At 45.7% G+C, this 22,240-nt stretch overlaps 3 protein-coding genes across 3 annotated transcripts; all 3 read right to left on the bottom strand.

Annotated features, from left to right (window-relative positions):
- Positions 1-341: 341 nt before the first annotated feature.
- On the bottom strand, positions 342-1,679 carry LOC107225578 (uncharacterized protein F54H12.2-like). Its single transcript, XM_015666094.2, has one exon. It carries the CDS (start codon positions 1,677-1,679, stop codon positions 342-344), a length of 1,338 nt encoding a protein of 445 aa, XP_015521580.2.
- Positions 1,680-3,366: 1,687 nt separating this feature from the next.
- LOC124294401 lies at positions 3,367-3,912 on the bottom strand. The gene has a single exon (XM_046739352.1). It carries the CDS (start codon positions 3,910-3,912, stop codon positions 3,367-3,369), a length of 546 nt encoding a protein of 181 aa, XP_046595308.1.
- A 2,564-nt stretch (positions 3,913-6,476) lies between these two features.
- Positions 6,477-7,934, bottom strand: LOC107225566. Its single transcript, XM_015666083.2, has one exon. It carries the CDS (start codon positions 7,932-7,934, stop codon positions 6,477-6,479), a length of 1,458 nt encoding a protein of 485 aa, XP_015521569.2.
- Between the last annotated feature and the right edge of the window lie 14,306 nt (positions 7,935-22,240).

The raw sequence follows: 22,240 nt of genomic DNA on the forward strand, positions 1-22,240 counted from the left end.
CCATAGTTGTTTCGGAACCCTTGAATACCTGTCACGTAATCCATACTTGAACTTGGAAGAATGTAGTCGGATGAATAGAGAGCCGGAAGAGCGAACCTGCAGTAGCGTAGTTTGAATGCTGACTGGCTCGGCACCGTAGTTACGGGTGTTTATATACAGCCTTGTGTTACAATCCCCGTCTCAATTTTTGTTTATCACGTGTCTCCAGCCGGTCTGTTGCTCCCCTTGAAGACGTTGGCGTGGTGTATTCACAGTGTTCTCTCTCTCTCTCTAACGGAAATCACCAGCTGGTATGTCATGGAAGCGGTCGTGATAGGATGGGCGTGATCTCACGCTCTTTCTTAGCCCGAAAAATCTGTAATGACCTGACGTGCAGCATTAACTTCAATAAGAATATCAAATTCAGCGTACACTAGGCAATTCACAGTTTCTTTGAGGGCACCATCGAACCGCACTTCGACCCTGAGAGTTCCATGTTTGATGAGCAACCAGTGCGATGTACAGTTGGCCGAGAGATCGGGGGTTAGGTCAAAAGCCGATGGACAATTTCCTTTAGCAAACTGCTGCCGGTCGATACCGTTTCCTTCGTTCAGAAAATGAATCCCCGTACCGGAGAAGAGGGTGTGATAAGCGTCCACGTAGAGATCGTCTTTGCCAAAACTCATCTGTAGCGGCTTCGTTGGGACTTGCACCCCGTCGACGTACAACGACAGGAAATTCAAAGAGTAGTTTTGAAAATTAAACGGATTGCGCTGTATGTCGCCGTTGAAGGCTTTATTGCTGACAAAACCGATTATCACTCGTTTCAGTAGTTTTCCAAGTATGACATTGTCCAGTGTTTCTGCCTGTACTCCTGCGTGTATGGTGAAAGATTTCACCTCGACTCTGGTGACGGGATATTTTGCGGTACCTTTGGCTAGCGTCCGTGCATGCGCCAGCAAGATTCCAGGGCCAATCTTCATTCGGCGAACGAGCAGTGAAGTTTCCAGTATGTGCAGCTTGTGGCGATTTTCGGCTTCCATGATGCAAAAACTGTCTCTTGATCTCACAAGTCGAAGACGCAGTTCCACACCGTTGAGTGAAAATTTGTCTTTATTAAATACGTCACAGTGCAGATGTCCAATCAGATCAACGGTACGTGCATTGCTCATGATCCGTTTGCGATCGATGAAACCTCGGTTAGCACCGACGGTGTCGGCGTCGTATACATTTGATACTCCATCCTCGCTGTCGTACCATAGAGCCGAAGAAAGATGGGATTTTTTGGAGGGCGGTGTGTAATTCAGTAGAGTCTCTTTATATGCTCGATAGGCGTAAGAGTTGTTGGCTGGTGAGACTAGTTTTTGATTGAAGAATATATCGACTTGATTGAACATCGAGTGAAGCAGATTGTTTACCGGAGTGGCATGCGGAGTAGCCGCGTTGCCTTCGCCTGCCCGTGGGGCAGGAGTAGGCGGTTGTAGCTTCACTCGTACGCTAAGCATAGTGTATGCCAAGTCAATATACTCATCACCGTTTCCAGGTACAACAAATTTAATCGGGGAATCGTCGGTTAGAGATGATACGGGCTTGTAGTGTACCCATTGACCAGCCTCAATAGACGTCTGCGTTCGTGGTACAGAACACAAATCCAGTTCCGACTTCATACACTCAACCGAGTGCGCGTGCAGGAAGACCATTGTTGATGTTTAGGTTGAAGACGAGCGGCGCGTGGGCTTACCGGGGTCCCAATATGTCTGCAAGGACCCGTTTTTCACAACACTTTTTCCGTTTAGTTTTCTTGGCGGTTCCGGCACGCTTGGCTATCTTGGCCGATGTTTTCTTTTTCGACCTTCGTCTAATTTTTCTCATAGTACCAACTGCTCGGTGCGCGCCGACAAATCCGTTGATGCGGGCAATGTTTGACTGACGCGCTAATCCGCCGGTGCGCCTTTTATAACCGCTGCCCTTCATGAGTTTATCAATTTTTTCTTCAGCAGCTCTTTTCAATTTGTGTCCTGATTCTACGAAACGACTCTTGACTGCCTGTTTGAACGGAGTGTCGTTTCTCACATCCGTCATGACGTTCATCCCTGCACGTAGTGGTTCTCTTCCGACCGCGCGAGCACCACTGGACAGCAGAGGTAGTATTCGACGAAACAGGCCTCCCAAGAAGCTGCTGATTCCGTCCCCGCGTTGATGCGGTGCTCCTCGGTAAACTGTCTCTATGCCTCCATCGCCAAGCTGATTTTCGTAATGTTGCATATAATGAGCGATGTCGTACCTGCTATGTTTTCCCTCTCTCTCTCTTTTGCTGAGCGACTCCTGTGATTCCAGTCAATCACTGAACGCGTCTAAAATGCAGCGTTACCGTCAATGTCCCGCTCGTGAATGGTGCTGAGCTACCGAATTGATCTCTTATATCGATCTCGATGGTTTGAAAGTTCGTGAGCATCAGAGGTACATAGTACAGTGGCAATAGTGTTTTCATCTCTGATTCGGCCTGTAAGATATTGTCTTTGCCGCATGTTTGAATGACTCGTAACAGCGGGGCGTAAACATCTCCAACGATACGTGGCTCCACCAGATCGCAATAAATAAACATCTGGCAGCCGGAGATCCTTGATGATTTGTTGGTTTCGGATACCTTGCAATCTGTTACCTCAACTGCACTTTCCCTAGTAGTATTGTAATATGTAACACAGGGTATCGTTCCATTTTTCACTGGCGCATACACCTGAGGGTATTTAAACGTGAGTGGATAATGAATTTCGGCCAGCCCAATTTCCCAGTCTCCCTTTAGTTGAATCTGACGGGGCAACTGGGTAATGTAACAGCACGTCCGATTCTCCGGAAAAGACTGCATCGAGCTGTTGCTCGGTAAAAGTAGGTAAAACTGATCCCGGGACATTTTGAATTTCTTTGATGCACGAGTCAAACGGTGAACACTCAACGATTGCGAGACATGCTGCAACAGCACGCTATTTTATCATCTACGTGTTTCCCCCTCCACACACTTATGGTCACGGTCGTAGAACAAGCCATCAATTACTTCGCCGTTGAGATCTTCCAAGACGTACACTATCGGAGAACGTGCAAGCACTCGTCGGATCTTGAATAATTCTTGGCTGCAGTTTGCCGCGTAGCCTTTTTTAAATGTTCCTTGATTTTACTAATTCGTACAAAATCATTCTTATGGAATCTCGGTTTTCCATTTGGACGCGGAGAATAACGCTTTTGCATGTGGGAACGCGCTGTAGCAGCATTGCGAAGCGTCATTTCGGACGGCGCCATGCCAATGCTCGAGTGAACTGTATTGTTGTAGGCTTGCACGATTTGTGGCAAAACATTGATGTAGCGTCGCGTCTTTTCACGCGTGAAGTAACGCTACAGGCGTTCTTTGAGTGTACGGTTGAATCGCTCCACGATAGCTGCTTTCACGTCGGGATTACGAGTAACACGATATCGTATTTCATGGTCGCGAAGTATCTTCTGAAAAGCACTCCCGACAAATTCTTTACCTTTGTCCGTTTGCAGTAGGTCGGGTCTGCGCGGTGTAGTGTGTAACACTTGCTCGAAACCTTCAGCAACGGTTGCGGCTGTCTTTCGTTTCAGCGGGACCACCCATGCGTACTTGCTCAATACATCGATGACCACCAGGAGAGAGCGAAAACCGTTGTTGCGGCTCTTCATGGAACTCAGGTCAGCCAGGTCAGCTTCCCATACGTCGTCTATGTTGGAAACGTTGTACCTTGCTCTCGGAAATTTCCTGTGCACGGGCTTGTGTAAGGTGTAGGCATCCTGAGCTGCCAGCCATTTTCTCACCGAATCGCGAGAGTTGTTTTCGCGTGCAACATCTTCCAGAATTCGTGCTCCCGCGTAAACGGCAGTATGCGAGGGATTGTAATACGTTTCTTCAAGAAGAGTCGTCATTTTTCTTCAGCCGAAGTGTTTTCCAACCGGATTTTGCTCCGGTGGCGCGTTTGCGTAGAGCGTATCCTGCGTCGTGAGAACGGCTAGTTACGGGTGTAACGTTTGCGGAACTTCGTCGCTTCGTCGGGGAACTACTGGTGTGCGTCAATAGTTGTTGCGATGTTATCGTCGGTAGACTCGGGGCGTCGAATGTGCCTATGTCTTTCCAAAACGTATCGTTCCCCACGTATTCTCAGGGTACGTTGATCGTCTGAAGAAACCGTGCAAACTAACCAGCCACTGTAGGAGTAAAAGTATTCCTAGATCGCATGGCATGATTGACCAGGTCGACGATGTTTGCGCCGGGAACTGTAACGTCGTATCACGAGACGGTTCCTGCGGCATCCCAAGGAAATCGTTCCAGTACGCTGCCAAGTTCGCGCATCAGCATTTCGGCCTTTGCACGATACTTCCTTGGTACCGCTGACGCGACTTTTTTCGCGTGCACTTGAACATTGCCAGGACTCGCAGCTACGGTGGGAGATATCATTGATTCTTCGGCTGTGTTTTCGTCTTCTTCTTCCTCCTCCTCCTTTTCCTCCTTCTCCCTTTCCTCGAGAACGTCTAATTTTATGGGTTTGCGTGCGTCGTTTGCAAAAAACAAATATCGTTGAAGTACCTGCTGATAGTTTCCATTTTTCTGCGTCGTCTTTCGACGGTTTGTTCAAGATGTCCTTCATCTTGTTGTCGAGTCTTAAAGCGGGATCAATGCGTGTGGTAGTTGTATTTCCAGGTGAAAGCGTAGTGGCTATACCCTCGCTGACGCGTTGTTGAAATCTCTCCATACTCTCCATAGGAATTAAAACCATCTTCTTTGTACGTTCCATTTTGCTACTTGGAGAAGAGGCTGGAAGCTGAAGTCCCGAGTAATGGAGCGAGCAAGAGGGTGAGAACTCCGCTCCCACGTTGAACAAGAAAACGTTTTTTGGACTTCCAGGTATCCCGGTTGCTGGCCAACCGCGGTAATGTCTGTTTATGACGTGCCAGACGATTTTTCTGAATTCTGGACAGTGCTACGTTACCCTCCAAGGTATTCAATGCACACTCACAAATGGTCTTTACCAGCGAATTGTCGTCCGTGCGTAGCAATGCCGATCTCTGTGACGGGTTCAATTTCTGCAGAGCGTGCATCGCTACTGCGTTTGCTTTAGTGAAATCGGCACGAGCTCTGCGACCGGACGCGGTACGGCGTATTCGAGGCATCACAGCTGAACGACTGGAACCCGGTGCGCATTGGTAACCTTTATATCCTTCCGTGGAACGTAGACGTAGTGATTATCGTCTGAAGAGAAGATGTTTGATCGGAAACGACAATTCTCCGGAGTGGATTGCTTCAGGTCGAAAAGCAGATATCCGTGTGGCGCTGCGGTAGCGTCGTGATAGGCCTCTTGAAGAAACCTCGGATCTTCGGGATACACCTGTCTGGCAAGATGTTGGATTTGGGCACGATCCCGTGGATTTTTTAAGAAGACTATGTAGTTTGCGTTGAGGGAAACATCTCGTTCGCCGCGGCCCTTGTGAAAGAGATTTTGTGTTATGTAGAAAACGCTGAGGTTCTTACGATGACAGACCTTGGTGAAAAGATCAACGACGACATTGTTTGAAGCCTCTCGCATTAGATCGTCGATTACCAAAAGTTTCGGTTTTTTGTCACCCTCGTAATCGGCGTGTTGCAGTTACCCCTCGCGGTACTCAATACTCTTGTCCCCGTCGTACAACGGCTGCCATTCGTCAAAGTACCATATCACACGACTAAATCTTGTGTCGCACATTGACGTTCCATGACGCAGAAAGTTCTTGACGAAATTTGATTTACCGCATCCTGATGGCCCGGCTACAATGGCCAAAAACGAATGTTTCCAACGTGTGTCCGTCATCGAAGAAGAAGAAGAAGAAGAATAGTCCAGGTATGATAAGGGATCTATAAAAAATTTCAACAATTGAAACTACGTTTTTTTACTACGTTAGCTCGCTCGCGGCCGGGGCGGTGGCGGCATTAGCGGCGGCGGCGGCGGCACTCCCTTCCTGCGCTGACCATGAGCTCATTTAAGCGCACGCGGAAGCGTAACCGCGCAGGTACGAGCTCATCAGCGTGGGCGCGGTCGAGCTTATTGTGCGTGAGGCGCGTACGCCATGAGCTTATTCGTACGCGTGCGCGCAGTGATATCAGCTTAAAAACAGCACGCCCGGCCGCGGTTCACGAGATGAATTTTTACGAGCAATACGATATTTTTTCACAATTTTTCATGCGTACGGTTTAAACGTGGTACTAACCTTCATACAGTTTGGTAGGACACAACAAAAGAGTATCTAATGGGTTGGCCTGGCGTCTCACCGGTTGAAATAACAGACGGTTGGGGTAAGAATCCCTTCGGTGTCCTCTGTCTGTCTGTCTATTTGTTTGTCTGTCTATTTGTCTGTTGCTCATACGCGCGCGTGGCTTGCCGTCCGGGTGTCTCTACTACTGCAGGGTGAGAAGACGAAGGCGGTGGTGTGCAACTGCTTGGAGTCCGGGTTCTTCGTCATCATCCAGTGTGGTAACCGTAGGGCAGCGTATCGAAACTTGTGACGCAACAATGCCTTTTCACGTAAACCGGTTTACACGTTTTGCGCTCTGAGCGCGTCACGACTGCGTGCAGTTCCGTTGGACGAATGGCGCGATACTCCAAGGGAATGGGTGCAGCGGCTTCTACCACCATCCGCTTGTTGGCCTTGAAGTTGATTTTCGAGCTCGTCGTGTGATTCAGTGATATGCCTTTCACCTTGCAAATTTCCACCTCTTCACCATTCGGACGTTTAATGATGAAAGCATAGAATTTTGGCTCTCCCGAGACGAAAGCGCGTATTAAAGTCCCACGGCCATAAGACGCCAACTTGTCCGTCAGGTCGGCAAGAAAGTTTCCCGTGGCAGGTTCATACTCGTTCGGCCTTCGGAGGTTTCGGGTATACATCACTGAATCGGTGTCGTAATAGAGCACGCGCCGATCCAGCTTCTCAAGAAACGAGAAGAGCTTCAGCCGAGCCTGGGCAGTGGTGTACAAGGCAATTACGACGTTTGCAAGCGCTGACGGTTCAACGCTGTGTTGCGCGTGTGACCAACGCATGTACAACACTTCGTCGTTCACGGGCAGCAAACCGGACACCTCAACTTCAGGGTTGGTCAAAAGCTCGAGCAGCTGCTGACGCGTCTTTATAACCTCTGTTTTTACCAGATTCTCGCGTTGCCCGAACTTGCCCCAAAACGAATTTAAGCATAATTTGAAAACTGATTGCATGCCGGGATTCTTAGCAATACGGTTGCGATCTAGCCGTATACCCTCGACCCGCTCGTACTCATCAAGGTAGCGCATTCGAGCCGGCTCGTCCTCGCATTCAGCAGGCCAGCTGCTTCCCTCTTGCTTAATCTTGAGGGAGGTGTCGATATAGCCGGCGAAATGCCCATCTTGACGAGTAGTCGGGTCAAACGATGTCACCGTATACGACCACATCTCGCGTATGCTCCTGATCTTGTATCCCATCTCCACGGCTTTTTTTAATTCGATCGACACCCACGTGCCCTCAAATTCTCGCGCAGCCTCGTTATCATATCTACACTCGTCCTGGTTCAAACTCCGACAACATGAGCGGCACAAGGCAAACATGAGTTTGTCATGCAAGTGCACCTGCAAAACAGGGTGATGAAGATTGCGAGGCGGTAAAACTCGGCACTTGATGAGCCCCTCAACTCGCAAGATGTCGCAACCGCTTGACCCTGTCAAGAGCTTACACTCATCTCCACTTTCATTCTTACAGATGAACTGATACAACGAGCAAAAATCGACGTATCGTATTTCCTCGTACGCGTTGCCCGTTGCATCTGTTTTCACCTCGTAGTATCGGGAAGCGTTCCCTGTTCGATTACCGTAGAACGCATCACGCGAATTGAGTGCTTCACTCGTGGCAGTGCCAGCGGTCAGCGGATGTGTTGCCACGTACTCCCTCATCTTCTCGTTCTTCCTCAAGCTCCGATCAAACACGCATTCCCACTATTCCGTCACGCGGTTACCCAATTCGCGCATACGGCTGATCTTTGCACGAGTTTCCTCGTAACGCCTATCCAACGTCTCGCCGTTGACGCTACGCCCATCGCGGTAGATTCGTGAACATTTACGACAGCCGTGCCAGAAACAACCGTAAAACTCGTAGACGTGTCGCGTACCGTCACCCGCGAGCGTATTCGCTCCGGTTGTAAAAAATTTTTACCGAACAGCACCGAACAAACCGAGGCAGTTGTCGTGCTCTCGGTAAAGGGACACGCTCTGCCGCACTCCAGAAATATGTCCCTGAATGCTACGCACACACGTCGCAGAATATCCACGTCCGACCGACAGTACGACAACAATTCCGCGTCAAAGTCGAACAGATGGTCGTTCGCTACAGCCTCGTTGTACCATGAGTAAAACTCTGCTTGCGCATCGCTACTCATGGTATCCGGAGGGTAAAACTTCGCTACGGGGAGCGGTCCCACGTAACCGACGTTTTCAGGGCTACTGAAAAGGTGGGGGAATACACCTTTTACGGGAGTAGTTGGTAGTCCAAAAGCCTTCGGTAGCGCCGATAATGCCATAGGCAAATATGCTAAGGAATCTAGAAATCGGGTGTGACCCGTTTCGAGCATATTGATCTTACTGCCGCTTAGGATGACCTGCGGCGAATTTCCAATCCGCTCAACCATATGCCGCAGTATGAATTGTGCATCAAAACCTTTGGCATTGTGCGCAATGCATACGATGCAGGCAAAGTCCTGAACGGGCCGAGTAGCTAAGTCTACCAACTCCTTCACCGGTTCCCTCCTGAAAACGAACTCACGTACGAGCCCGCAAGCGGAACAGCCGTTCGATATATCGGGATCGTGGATACATTGCGTACACACTTGTTGCGCTACGCACAAGTTCAGCACATGTATGTTTGTCGTCGCGTCACCGTCTACCGTCTCGGATTGCTGCGTTTCGAAATCATAAAAAATGAAGATGTAACGTTTCGGTCTTGTCGCGTCTTTCAGTGGCGTCATGAAGCAGTAGTGATTGTACGGTCTGCAGCGGCACGTGACGCAAAAACGAGTTTCACAAATGTGTGCCCTGCGCGAAAGATTTACGAATCGCTCGCAATTTCGGCATATACGCAGCGTTGCACGAACGGAGCGACGCGGACTGAAGAAGCCGATCCTGCGGTGGTACTCCAGACAACCGTTACCGCGGAACACGCGTCTGCAATTGAGACACTCGATTTCGTGAGACTCGCTATTCCACGGTGGCGATGCGAGGCACTGTGGGCACTTTACGGAACATCGGTGTTCGTACCCGTTGTTAAATTTCCTATTGCAGGGTTGATAGAAAAAGGCCCCTGCTGCCGCCACGGTTAAATTTGCAATTGGACAATAATGCTGTTCTTCGGGATGATACAGCAGATTCAATCGGTGCCTGACATCGCCTGTTCCATTTGCTCTCACCACGGCAGTGCCGTCGTAAAATGCCGCTTCGCCGGTACCTAGCCTCTCCAACTCGTACAGTGTGATGAGCAATCCCTCGCGTGCCAGATAGTTCTGGAACTGTGCGATTACATGCACTGGGCACCCCGTTGGCGGAATCTCGACACCGGCGCTCGCAACAAGATTACGAGCTTCTGCACGCTGGAAACTGGACCTAGCGAATCTCACCATCTCGTAATGCTCGTGCAGAGCGCCACTGCGGTTCAGGCCTCTCTCGGCGTGAGCCTTGGCTACAACGAGGGCACGAGGTAAACACAACCCGTCACTGTTGACAATCTGCACGACGGATTTTTTAAGTACCCCCGCGTGCGTGATCGGCTTCAGCTTTCCACGACCCTATGGTACTCCAACACTGTGTACCGTCACGGTGAAGACGCTGTCGACGCCAAACTCTGATGCGCTCTGGGATACGCTAAAAACTAACTTCCCGAGGTCACTGTACCGCGAGTCCCTCACCGGCCGGAACGATAACCACGCAAGACCATGATTAAAACTCTCCGCGCTGAACGTGAAACCTATGTAATCGCTACTCCGACACGTTGCTACGGCATACGCATGCAGATCTCTGAACGCGTCCTCCAGCCACTCCACTAGATTACCACCCGACTCAGGGGCCGCGATCTTCATTCGCAACTCACGCCCTGTGACCGCGAATTTACGAATAAATTTCGTTGATTCACCGATAACCGTGAAACGGTTACCCAGTGAATCAGCCCCGTCATCGGATGCCTGATTTGACTCCATCTCACTCGCAGCTTCACTCTCCCGCTCCGATTCTCTGCCCACGTTTCCAGAGTGTACACCCTCTGTCTCGTCGTCGTCAGCGTCGTCGTCGAATTGAAATGTCACGTCGGAAACTGTCTGTATCTCGTCATCGTCATCGGCATCGTCATTGTCATCGTCGGACTCTAATGTCACGTCAGGATCGTAACTCGGTGCCCTCCGGGCCCAACCCCTGCCGATCTGTATGCCTAAGGTACTGGCGCCCTCGTTCACGGGAAACGGACCAACAGTTTGCATAAGGCCTCCTGTTGTACATATAAAACAAAAATAAGACTAAACTCCATGGTAAAGCGTCGTCAATACGCAAGTATAGTCGAATTTCGCGGTTTTAATAGAAACGCACGCCCTAGAGTACCCGCGTGATTGGTTTCCCTAAAAAATATCCTCGTCCATCGCCGGCGGTGTATAGCCCATCTGAGTGAATATTCCATTCTCGGACGTCTGTGGCCACGAGAATATTGGTAAGTGGGAGTTGCAGTCACGCCAACTGGTGCTAAAAATTGATACTAGTGAAACCGGGTCGGCTGTCAGATTACTATATACGTTGCGTGTAAACAAATGTATTTGTTTGTTTGTATTTTATACTGTATATTTATAAAAATTAGTCAAAAAACTTTTACAAATTATAAGAACAATGTTTTTATCAGTGAGTGAAATTTTGGATCATTTGGGTTCTACGCCCAAGAGCCGGAACTTCATCGAAGGCGAACAAGTTGTAAGTTCTAACCACTTAATCTACATAGGAATATTAAGCGAAAATGATGAACAATACAAGTTATTGTCATACTGTATACAATCGTCTAAAAATCGAGAAGATCCTCACGAGATAAATTCAATAATTGCAAAAAGTGGTAAAGTTATTTCATCGGTTTGTAGTTGTACAGCTGGATTGAGTGAAAGATGTAAACATAGTGCTGCAGTATTATTATTTTGTGCACGGTAAGTTTAAATTACATCATTAAAATTTTCGATAAAATTTATTTAATATTTCGATAAAGTTTGATTATGAGTTTTTTTATAATTTTAGAAATGATATAACTGGTTTCAAAATCGTATCATCAACAGACAAGAAATGCCTTTGGCATGCGCCACGAGATTCTTGTTTAGAGCAATATAATGCCAAGCCTTTAAGTGGTCATAGTTGTTTTAAAATTAAAAAGGATCACCTGGAGTTAGATGATGAAGTTAAAAAGCTGATCAAGGAGAAATTGTATTCAAACCATTTGAAGTCAACGTTATCAGAGCATGCGTATGGGTGTGAATGATTAATTTTAATAACTGATATTTTTTATTTTTTTTTATAAAAATTATGATGAAGTAAATTTACCTAAATTATATTTGTGATTCGTTTGATTAGCTATCAACTAATTACAAAATATTATTAATTCAATCAATTATGTGTATACTCACTAATCAATGAAAGCTCTATTTTTTATAATCAAATACTGTAATGGAATTTTTTACACATATGTGCAATTTTGCATTTCAATCAATTTTATTTGTTGTATATTTTAACTTTTATGGACTATTTACTTCATCAAGCTTTTTGATTTTTTTGATATATTTTTCTTTTTACACTGTATTTTATAATTTTTTTTGAATTTATTTATAATAGAGCTGGACGACATGCTCCACTACATCACACTGTTGAAACTCTACCACCTGAATACCTTCGGCAGATTGAATCCATGATTTTACACTTATCCTCCTCATTTATCCTCTATAATTTATCTGAACAACCTTTCCGACCTCTACGAGAATGTTGTCAAAAAATGTTTGAACAGTTAACAGGAGATCCTGTTGATATTTGTAAAGAAAGTAAAAAATTTTATAGTATCTGGCAAAAAGAACGAAAGTTTAGAATCACGGGCTCGCGATGTTATGAACTGTACACCTACCGAAAAAAACCAAAACCTAATTGGAAGAATAAATCGCTAAAATATTTTTATCCTAGCACTTTTTCTAATACAGCAATAAATCACGGTTTGAGATGTGAATCAGATGCTCGAATAGCATATGAAAAAAGTACATCAACTAATGTATTTCAATGCGGTCTCGTAATTTCAGAAAATAATCCTTGGCTTGGTTATTCTCCTGACGGAATTATATTTGAAGATGATACACCTGTTAAATTGCTTGAAATTAAATGCCCATACGAAGGTAAATCTCTAAGTATGGATGATATTATTTCTAATATAAAATACCTTGAATTGGATCCGAAGAATAATAACAATTTGATTTTGAAAAAAAATCATAAATATTATGGCTAGGTTCAATTTGGAATGGGTATTTTAAATGTTAAAAAAACCGATTTTATTCTATTTTCTTCTCACGATAAAAGTTTGAAAATTATTACTGTTGATTTTGACGAAAAATTTGTGAAAGACTTATTTGAATCTTTAAAATTAATATTTTTCAACCAAATGTTACATCATGCTTGCAAAGATGAGCAACGTAATTAAAAATTTGTACGAAACGAAACACTTCTGTAAAAAGTAACCTTGTCAAGTGAACACTCCAAAAATGTTAAAGTAAGTTTAAATGTAAAAATTAAGATTTTTTATTATAAAGTTTAAATAAATATTACATTATTAACAGTTATTTTTGTATTTTAATCATTAATCCGCGTTGTTTGACATAAATTTATCATTACTTAAAATTGGAGAACTTAAATTTACAACTGCACCAATAATTGTTAATATTTCTTTGCCCTTGTTAACAAGACCACTTGGCATCCGAGAACCTAAGACTTTAAATACTTTGAGTCTTTGATTGGAACGCTCTATATGAACTCGTGCTCTGGCGATTTTCGCACTTAAGCGCGACTCTTCTTTGGAAAATTGCAGTTTTTCTTTCTTGAATGGAGGTCGTATAAGAGTTATATCTCTATCTTTACACAGCTTATCTACCCTAAACCCTTTGTCGACCATCAGTGCTTCACCTTTTTCTAGTGAATCCAATATTTTAGATTGCTCAAATATAGCATCATCCGAAGGTCTCCCTCCATACATGGAACTAACGTAGGATAACAATCCTCCGGGAGTTACATCAGTCATAAACTTGATGGTATACGTACTTTTATATCGCGAATATGTTGCTTGTTGACAACATAACGATTTTGGTTTCTGTATAAAAATTTCCGTACAGTCCAGCACAATTCTAACATTTCTAAAGTTAAAAAATTGAAACATATAGGAAGATTTTGAGAAATCTCATCTTTTTCTGGAAAAGGTATTCCATCTTTCAAGCAAACGTAAAGCATGTCGATCATTGGCAGAATAATTTTACGGCAATGTGACGCTGAAGAGTACTTAAATGAAACAGTTAAGATTGCATACGATAAATTATGCTTCAATTTGATAAATGTCATAATAACTTTGTTGCGAAGATGCATTTTTTCGGACTCGTACTTAGGAAAACCGATTTTAAAAATATCAAGGATGGTATTTAAGATATCAAAGTTCACAATGCCGGTTAATGTATTGAGTTCCTTCTCAGTTTTTATAACATCACAAAGATCAATCAGCAAATCACCACTTCTAATTTGAACACCAATATCAATAAATTTTTTTTCAGTGGTTTCAACATTTTCCACTGACAACATTGGCATAACAGATCTATTATCATTTTCTTCTGAAGTGATAAGACTCGTTGCAGTGTGATCCAAAGGATCTGAATTTTTTTGACCATCAAAATCACAAGCCGACTGAGTAGTAGTTGAACTTGTTGATGAACCCAGTTTTTTATTATTAGTAGCTTCATTGCCTGAAATGATGGTATTTTTGTTTTTATCTCTGTTAATTCTTCTTCTCTCTCTGTCATTATTTATTTTGTTACTGGATCCTGGTTTTATATCAGTACAAGGCAGATTACAAGAAGGCACTGCGGTTTTTTTCAAGCGTCTTTTGCCTTTTGACCCAGAATCTGCGTAGAAAACAAATTTTCTTAGTTAAATTCAGAATAAAAAAAATAATGAGCTAAAAAATAAATATAATTACCTGGTGAGAAATAATCCGATTTTTTAAAGTGCAAGGAACAAACTTGCATATTTTCTGTAATAGTTTTTCCTATTTTTAACACTTTTGCCACATTTTTCGACAGTTAATTTTCTCATCCACTCCGAAAGCATTAGTAATTTTCACAAAATTTTCATTTTGTTTTGGAAAATAATGAAATCTTACATCTAAATTCCTGCAAGCTTTACTGCTACACCCATATACACTGCAAAGGGTTTTACTTTTGTTTGGTTTCGGAGAAAATCGAACGCCCAACAAATCTTCGACGCTTTCCATCATTAAATAATATTTTTTTGATTAAAAAAATTATTTCAAAAATAGGTATAATTGCAAAGACAATATTTATTTTTTACAACAGCTTGAACAGTGAGAAAATACCCTTGTGCCAGCTGACCCGGTTTGAGTAGTTTCAATTTGAGCCACCAGATGGCAATACCGTACTTACCATTTACCAATCGCCTCATCCATTGAGGATGTAGAATAATTGTCTCCTTCTTCTTCTTCTGCTACCGCCGGCTCATAAGCAGCGACCGGATCTATTTACCCGCCCCACCAGAAAAGAAATTGCTCGTGAGTTCATACCAGAATACCTGGTCTGCATTTTTGTTTTTAAACTTTTCCTATATACCTTGAATTTCCGACACTCGTGACGAACCTGGACGTGACAACACTAAGGTCGACGCCTGTGATGAATCGATTTCTGCGACGGACACGATAACCTTCAGTACACGCGTGAAAGAAGATTTCTAGATCTCTTGGAACACCGCTCACGCACAACGTACTCACACACGGGTACTCCATGGTATACGGCATATCGAACCGACAAATCATCTGGACTTACCGTCACGAGCTCTGACAAAAATCGGCTCCTCGGCGGTCCTATCGTCCACCATCGCCTCATCCACCTCTGTCTGTTCCGCAAGCGCCAACTCCTCGCAGGCAACACAGCCCTCGAGAAAAGCCGCCTCGTTCTCGCTGGTATCGACCATCATGAATTCTAACCGTAAGAAATTTTGATATACCACTCGCGCACAACGTATTTATACGCGACAACTCCCTGCTACGGCACAGCGTACGGACAATCATCTGGATTTACCGTCACGAGAGGTAGAAAACGGCTCCTCGGCGGGCCTCCCCAGCGCTACTCCTTGCGACGCAATCACCTCATCGGCGACGTCGACGATGACATCGCAAAGAGCCGCCTCATTCTCCGCGGAGTCCCCCAGCATCGCGCGGAATTCTACTGGTTGGAAAACTTGATCTAAATTTATCCATATTACATATTTTCTTTTATCTTGTTACCCCACTCTAAAGATCCGGTAATTCAAACTCCACACAAACGTACACCGCGCACAACACAAATAACAACTTACTGGTTCGCTCGTTGTACTCAGCCATCAGCGCCCGAACAACGGCGAAGCGGGTGGCACCCCGCTGGCAAATCACACTCGCGGCTGCACTAAGGCTCTCGTAACCCTGCAACGCACCGGTGCTGTGGAGGTGCACCAGGGCCAGTGCTCCGCAGACTGCCAGAAGCTCTCGCAAATGCAGAAGCAATTCCGCATGTGATATGCGGAACAACAGCTCCCGACGGATAACAGGGCACACACGCACAAGACTCGCGTTGACCCTCTTAGCCTGGCTAGCTGCTTTCATCACCGCGTAACGGAGATCGTTAATCGATTGCATTATTTTGAAAATATGGCACAAATTGAAACACAGAGAATCGTTGTTTTCAGCAACACCGCGATTTTCCAACTGAGAAGATCTCCGGGCTCACAACTATTTATAAGTTCAGCAGGTCGGGTTTTGTTTAGGCCAAATGCTATTACAATACATTACCACGCCGCTTCTTGAGCTAAGTGTACGAAATGTTACTATGGTCCGCTAGCGTCAACCTTCCGCGGCGGTTCGCAGTGAGACACCCGCAGCCGGGCTGAAAGATAAACCAAAGCCACCCGGACCCAACGCGGAGGCTGCCTGCTACGTCTGGCAAAACAAATCTATTTACAGCGATAATCATGGTTTTCTCATAATCAAACAAAGTTTTATAGCTGACGTCATTTATCCTGTTGAAAAACTTGCATACCCTGAAGCCCACTTTGATTATCGGGCGAACGGGTATTCGTCGAGACACATGAAATTTAGAGATAAAATAGAAAACGATGCGATTGATTCACTCGCAATTCTTACCTCAAATCGTGAAGCTGATTCGGCGGTCGGTGACGGATAGAAACAAGTGTCCTTGAGAATAATGTTAATATTCTTCTCATGCGACGTCTATGTATACCGCCATCGATAAACTGCAACTGTTTGTACCACCCTCAGAATAGGAAACAAGTTATAAACCTAATGCATACTGGACCTATGGAGATTGCAGACTCATCTTGCGACATCAAAATGATACAGCCGATGAGACCCCCCTTTTGTATTCCTTCGTCCACTGAGGCATAACAATCAACATACCGTAAGGGTGTACGTCGGAAAAGCGGGGACCAGCCTACCGTCCGGCGCAAGGCCCAAACATTACGGGTATAATACGGTCCATGCTGTATACACCCACAGCTCTTCCCATCATCTTTCTTCTGTTACAATGATTACGTATACGTCCCTCGATAAACTGCAACTGTTTGCACCACCCTCAGAAATGGAAACTAGATATAAACCTAAGGCAGACCTATGGAGCTTGTAGACTCATCTTGCGAATACGAAATGATACACCCGGTGAGGCCCCCTTCGTATTCCCGTGACGACCACTACGGCATAACAAACAACATATCCTAAGGCTGTACGTCGGAAAAGCGCGGGCCAGTCTACGAGCCGTCACAAGGCCCAAACATTACGTGTATAACATGAACCATGCTGTCTACACCCGTAACCCTTTCCATTATTTTCTTCTCTTGCAATGTCTATGTATACATACCTCGATAGACTGCAACTGTTTGCACCGGCCATAGCACCGAATTCGAGCTGTAAACCTAATGTAAGTTTGATACAGGCCTATCGAGATCGTTGGGTTTTCTGGCGACATATTTACATCTGTCTTACTCCTCATCGTGGAAACGAAATATAATCAACGGCGTAAGCTTGATACAGTCTGGTAAGGAACGCCTGAATCATACAAGGCATTATAATTTCGTTAATTCTTTTCAGTCACGCTGCAAACGCCGTTTTGTAGAGTGGGGTTACACCCTCTATATATCAAGTGAGATACAAAAGAGCGTCAGTCTTGCGACGACTACGGAAGAATCCTCACGTGAACTATGGCTACATCCTAATCTTCTGCACCAATGGGCAACGCAAATAGAATGTATAAAACGTTTACGAAGGCTTTGAAAAAGACTGAGAAAAATCTGCTATTGTCTACATCGTATAGTCTGAATAATTCTTTGACAAAGAAAATAGTCATCCGTCTCGGTCTACGGCTCGACGATCAGTTTGAACCGGTCATCAAACTTGTCAACAACTCCTGCGGAGGCGTGCGTCTGACACCAGCGTCCTGGTTGCGACTGGCAGATGAGTTGGACAATATCTCCGAATACCTTGACATAGAAGGATACACCGATGCCCAATGGTATTTTAATCGGTTTGAGCTTGGTGGCTGCAACGTCGAACTATCAACAGCACATCGTGAGCGAGCCGTCAGATTCGAAATACCTACGGAATCCGAAGTCACCGATTCAGAAGATGAGGAATCAGACTGCCCAGACACGGCCACCCAGGATGAGAACTTTCAGTTACCCGCCAAACGCCAGAAAGTGTATCAACCCACCATTGTGATGCAGAAATCCACATTTAACGGACTTGAAGCTATATTTGTGTGTGTCGACGAACGGCTACGAAGGCTTCAGCGTTTAGCCCATTCAGTAAACGAGTGCGAGAAATCATACGTCGCATACATAGCCGAGAAAGTGAATCTGACGCGCCTCAAGGAACCGAGTCTTCATCGCATCACGCAAATAGCGGAGAAGGAATACGGCGCTGCCCTCGAACACATCGCGTCGTCAGCGAATCCTACCTTTGCCGAGAATTACCTCGGTATTGTTCTGCTTGAAATTACGCGACTGTTTCCATCATACCTCGATGCTGAAATCAAGCAGCCCATCGAAACTGAGGACAAAGCCTTAGCCAGTCTCTGAACAAACTATTTCGACACCACCATCATTAAGCATCGGGATAACCTCCTGCCCGCTATTTCACAATGAAGACCAATGGCACCGTACAACTCGAAATAAATTAGGAGGAAATGTCAGACAACGTATGTGTTACCCTGAGAATTTTTTCGTGCGAAGAGTCTCGGATCAACACGGCTACACCCCGCCAAGCGAACGCAGATGTTGTAGATGGACCATTGTACGTGCCCGAACAGCTCTATCCATGGATGGTACTGTCTTTACTCGTGACTGCTATAATTATTATAAGTAAAGTGGTGATGTGGGGCGCTGTAACTATAACAAATAAAAACATCCTGCTCCAACAACAAGCAAACAAATAGTAATTACCATGTATGTATTTGCACTTACGTTGTCTGAATAAACCTGTAAGGATGAAATTTAATTCGTGTACGCAATCCACCATTGAGTTCTGTTTCCTCACCCACCCGCCTTGATCCTCGTACATTTGAGTATGCCTATAGTCTTACATTAAGAAAGAGGGAAAGAGAGAGTGACCAAGTCTATATTTTCCAAGTACACGTAAGCCTTGGGGTAAACACTGACGGCTGGGTAAGGTCAGTGACACGAGCACCCGACACAGAGAGCAGGGATGGAGAAAGAAAGAGACCTGTAACCCCAAACGTCCAAGTCACAGAGTTCGCTTCGTGAACGGAGGTAGCGGGGCAGATGGGTAGGTGGCCCCAGAGTCTGCCGCACGGCCAAGGACACTAGGGTCAGAGGAAGGAAATCGTCCCATGGTCAGGGTGCACAGGCCCAGAGGCCATCCCGTAGAGTCCGGAATCTGATTCGCAGTCAACGGTACCCGGGGTAAGGGTTCGCGACACGATATTCACCACTTGGCGAGGGGGTTGCGGGCGAAGGGCTGACGAGCCGCGGAGCTTCGAGGCGGAAAAACCGCTCCTTGGCAAGGGGTTGCGGGAAAGGGGTGGTCGTCCAGAGAAGCTTCTGGAATAAAATACCTCCTATAAGAGGGCCTGCGGGGGAAGGAGATAGTGCCCAAAATTTACTCCACGGCGAGGGGCAACGGGGGAAGGGAAAGGCGCCCCAAAGTCACTCCCTAGCGCGGGGCTGGCGCTAGAGAGGGGTGCGAGGGGAGTTTGTTGTGACGCCCCAAAGTCCCCCTATACTACTCGCTACTAAGAACACATCAAAAGTTACACCCGAAAAACGGAGAACATTGTTCGCCATTTTTCTCCTGTTGATCTCACGCATTTTCCGCTGCGTTGACTGAGTTCCTGGGTGTCCATTTATTCATAAAAGGGTTATTGAAATCGAATTACATACCAAAACTTTTCGACTCCAAAGCTGAAGAAATAGTAAGGAATTTTCGACAAAATTTTCGCGATTTTGACAAATACTGGGAAAATTTTTTTTATGCACTATTCAGACGTAATTTTGCTGGAGAAATCAATTAAAAGCAGTCACAACACGCTGCTATCAACACATCGGAAGGTACAACCGAACAACGGAGAATTAAGTTCGCCGTTTCTCACACGCTTTCTTCGCCGCGTCTTCTGGGTTCCTGGCTGTCCAGTTAGTCAGGAGAGGGTCCTTCAAATCTGATCTGAGACCAAACATTCTGAGCTCCAAAACTGAAGAAATAGTAAGGCATTTTTGACGAAATTTTCGCAATTTTGACAACTGCTAGAAAAAGTTTTTCATTAACTATTCCCTCGTAATTTTGACAGAGAAATCGATTGGCCGCGGTCGCAATACGCTGCCATTAACAAATCAAACGTGACAACCGAAAAACGAAGAACTTTGTTCGCCATTTCTCCTCTGTTGAGCTCACGGTTTTTGCGCTGCGTTTGCTGAGTTCCTGGGTATCTAATTAGTCAAAAGAAGGGTCATTCAAGTCGGTTCCGAGACCAAAAGTTTTCGGCTCCAAAACTGGAGAAATAGTGAGCAATTTTTGGCAAATTTTCCGCGATTTTGACAAGCGCTGAGAAAAGTTTTATTCATGCACTAGTCCGTCGTTATTTTGCGAGAGAAATCGATTGGCCGCAGTCACAATTCGCTGCTACCAACACATCAAAAGTCACAACCGGAAAACGAAGAACTTTGTTTAACATTTCTCTCCTGTTGATCTCACGCTTTTTCCGCTACGTTCACAGAGTTCCTGGATGTCCAATGAGTCGGAAATAGGGTCATTTAAATCGGGTCTAACACCAAAAGTTTTCGGCTCCAAAACTGAAGAAAAAGTAAGGAATTTCTGGCAAACTTTTCGCGATTTTGACAATTGCTGAAAAAAGTTCTTTCATGCACTAGTCCGACGTATTATTGCTGGAGAAATCGATTGTGAAGTAGTTACAACACGCTGCTATCCACACATCGGAAGTTACAACCGAACAACGAACAATGTGACACACACACATGTAAGTACGCTCTGCACGTCTTCTCTCAAGCTCTCTCTGCCTTGACCTTTTGCTGCCGTTTGCCGCCCTCGGGCGCTATTCTTTTAGAATCTCTTGCATGCGCCTTTCTGCAAGCTCGCTTGGGACTTTCAGTCTCTTTGCTACCTGCTTCTCCTGCCTGTCCTTTCTATTTCATCTGGAACTGCCCGTCTGGACATAACCCCCACCTGTCAACGGTTTTGCTGCTCAAACGTCTCCGGCCTCACCACCTTGACCAACCAGAAGTGCTGTCTTTCTTTACTGCTTCGCTGCCCTGTGACACATTACTGTTCTCTACCTGTGCTTGAATTGTACCTGCCGCTCCATCTAACATACGGCTCGTCTACATCTGACCTTCTCAACAACTGTCGGCATCTTACTGACTGACTCCCACAAATCCATGGCTCCCGTTCGCGTCTGCGTTGTGTGCTGCAAAACTGTGGTGAAAGAGACCACCTTTCGCTCGGGCTGCAAATCCCACTACCATCCTGGCTGCTACCGCAAGAAAACCTTGCGGACTGGTGTCCGGCATTGCTGCCCCGATGCCGCTCGCGAATGCATACTGACCGGCGCACCGTCCGCGTCTTGCCCATCCTAAACGCTTACCGCATCACAGCTTATGGCCGCAGCTCTTGACTCGGCCTCAGTAGTATGACAAGGAGGGTTCTGGATAGAAACACCTTCTTCACCGACCAAGCCGCCTATCCGCCGACCAATCCGCCTATCCGTGCATTTCAGAAGCAGACCCTTGAAGGTCACCCCCACTCTCGTAAGATGAAATATGCTCTGCCGACCGCTCGTCGGTAAGAAAATCTCCCAAATGAGCATGATCGTTGGTGAAAAATCCTCCAAATGACCATGATTGTCGGTGAAAAATCCTCCAAATGACCATGATCGTTGGTAAAAAATGCCTGAAATTGCCGTGGTATTACCCCTTGTGGGATAAATTGTGCTCTTTGTCGGTGAAGAAAATCATGCTCATCGAGCGGGATCGATAACTGCATTACCGAGCGAACTCCGTGAATCCTCAGGTGTTCAAGCGGACCCCGTGGATCCTCGAACGTTCGACCGAGAACCCTGGCATGTGTCAGGTTTCGAGAGCTTCCAGATGGATGGAGAAGATTCTCATGTCCTCGAACGCATTTAGACTGACAAACAATTCGTCCGATGTGTTTCGACTCGACGGTGAGTGGCATGCGGTCGAAGGATTTCGGTGCGACGTTGAATTCTGAAAGACCCGCTCTGGCCTGGAACGAATTTTAGACACATAATTCTCGGAATCGTCCGACGAAAACAATACTCGGAATCGTCCGACGAGTTTTGACTGGACGGCGAGCGGCCTGCCAACAACGGATTGCGGTGCGACGTCGAATTCTTGAAGGTTCTGAAATTTGT

The sequence above is a fragment of the Neodiprion lecontei genome, chromosome 5 (assembly GCF_021901455.1).
Source record: "Neodiprion lecontei isolate iyNeoLeco1 chromosome 5, iyNeoLeco1.1, whole genome shotgun sequence".
NCBI lineage: Eukaryota > Metazoa > Arthropoda > Insecta > Hymenoptera > Diprionidae > Neodiprion > Neodiprion lecontei.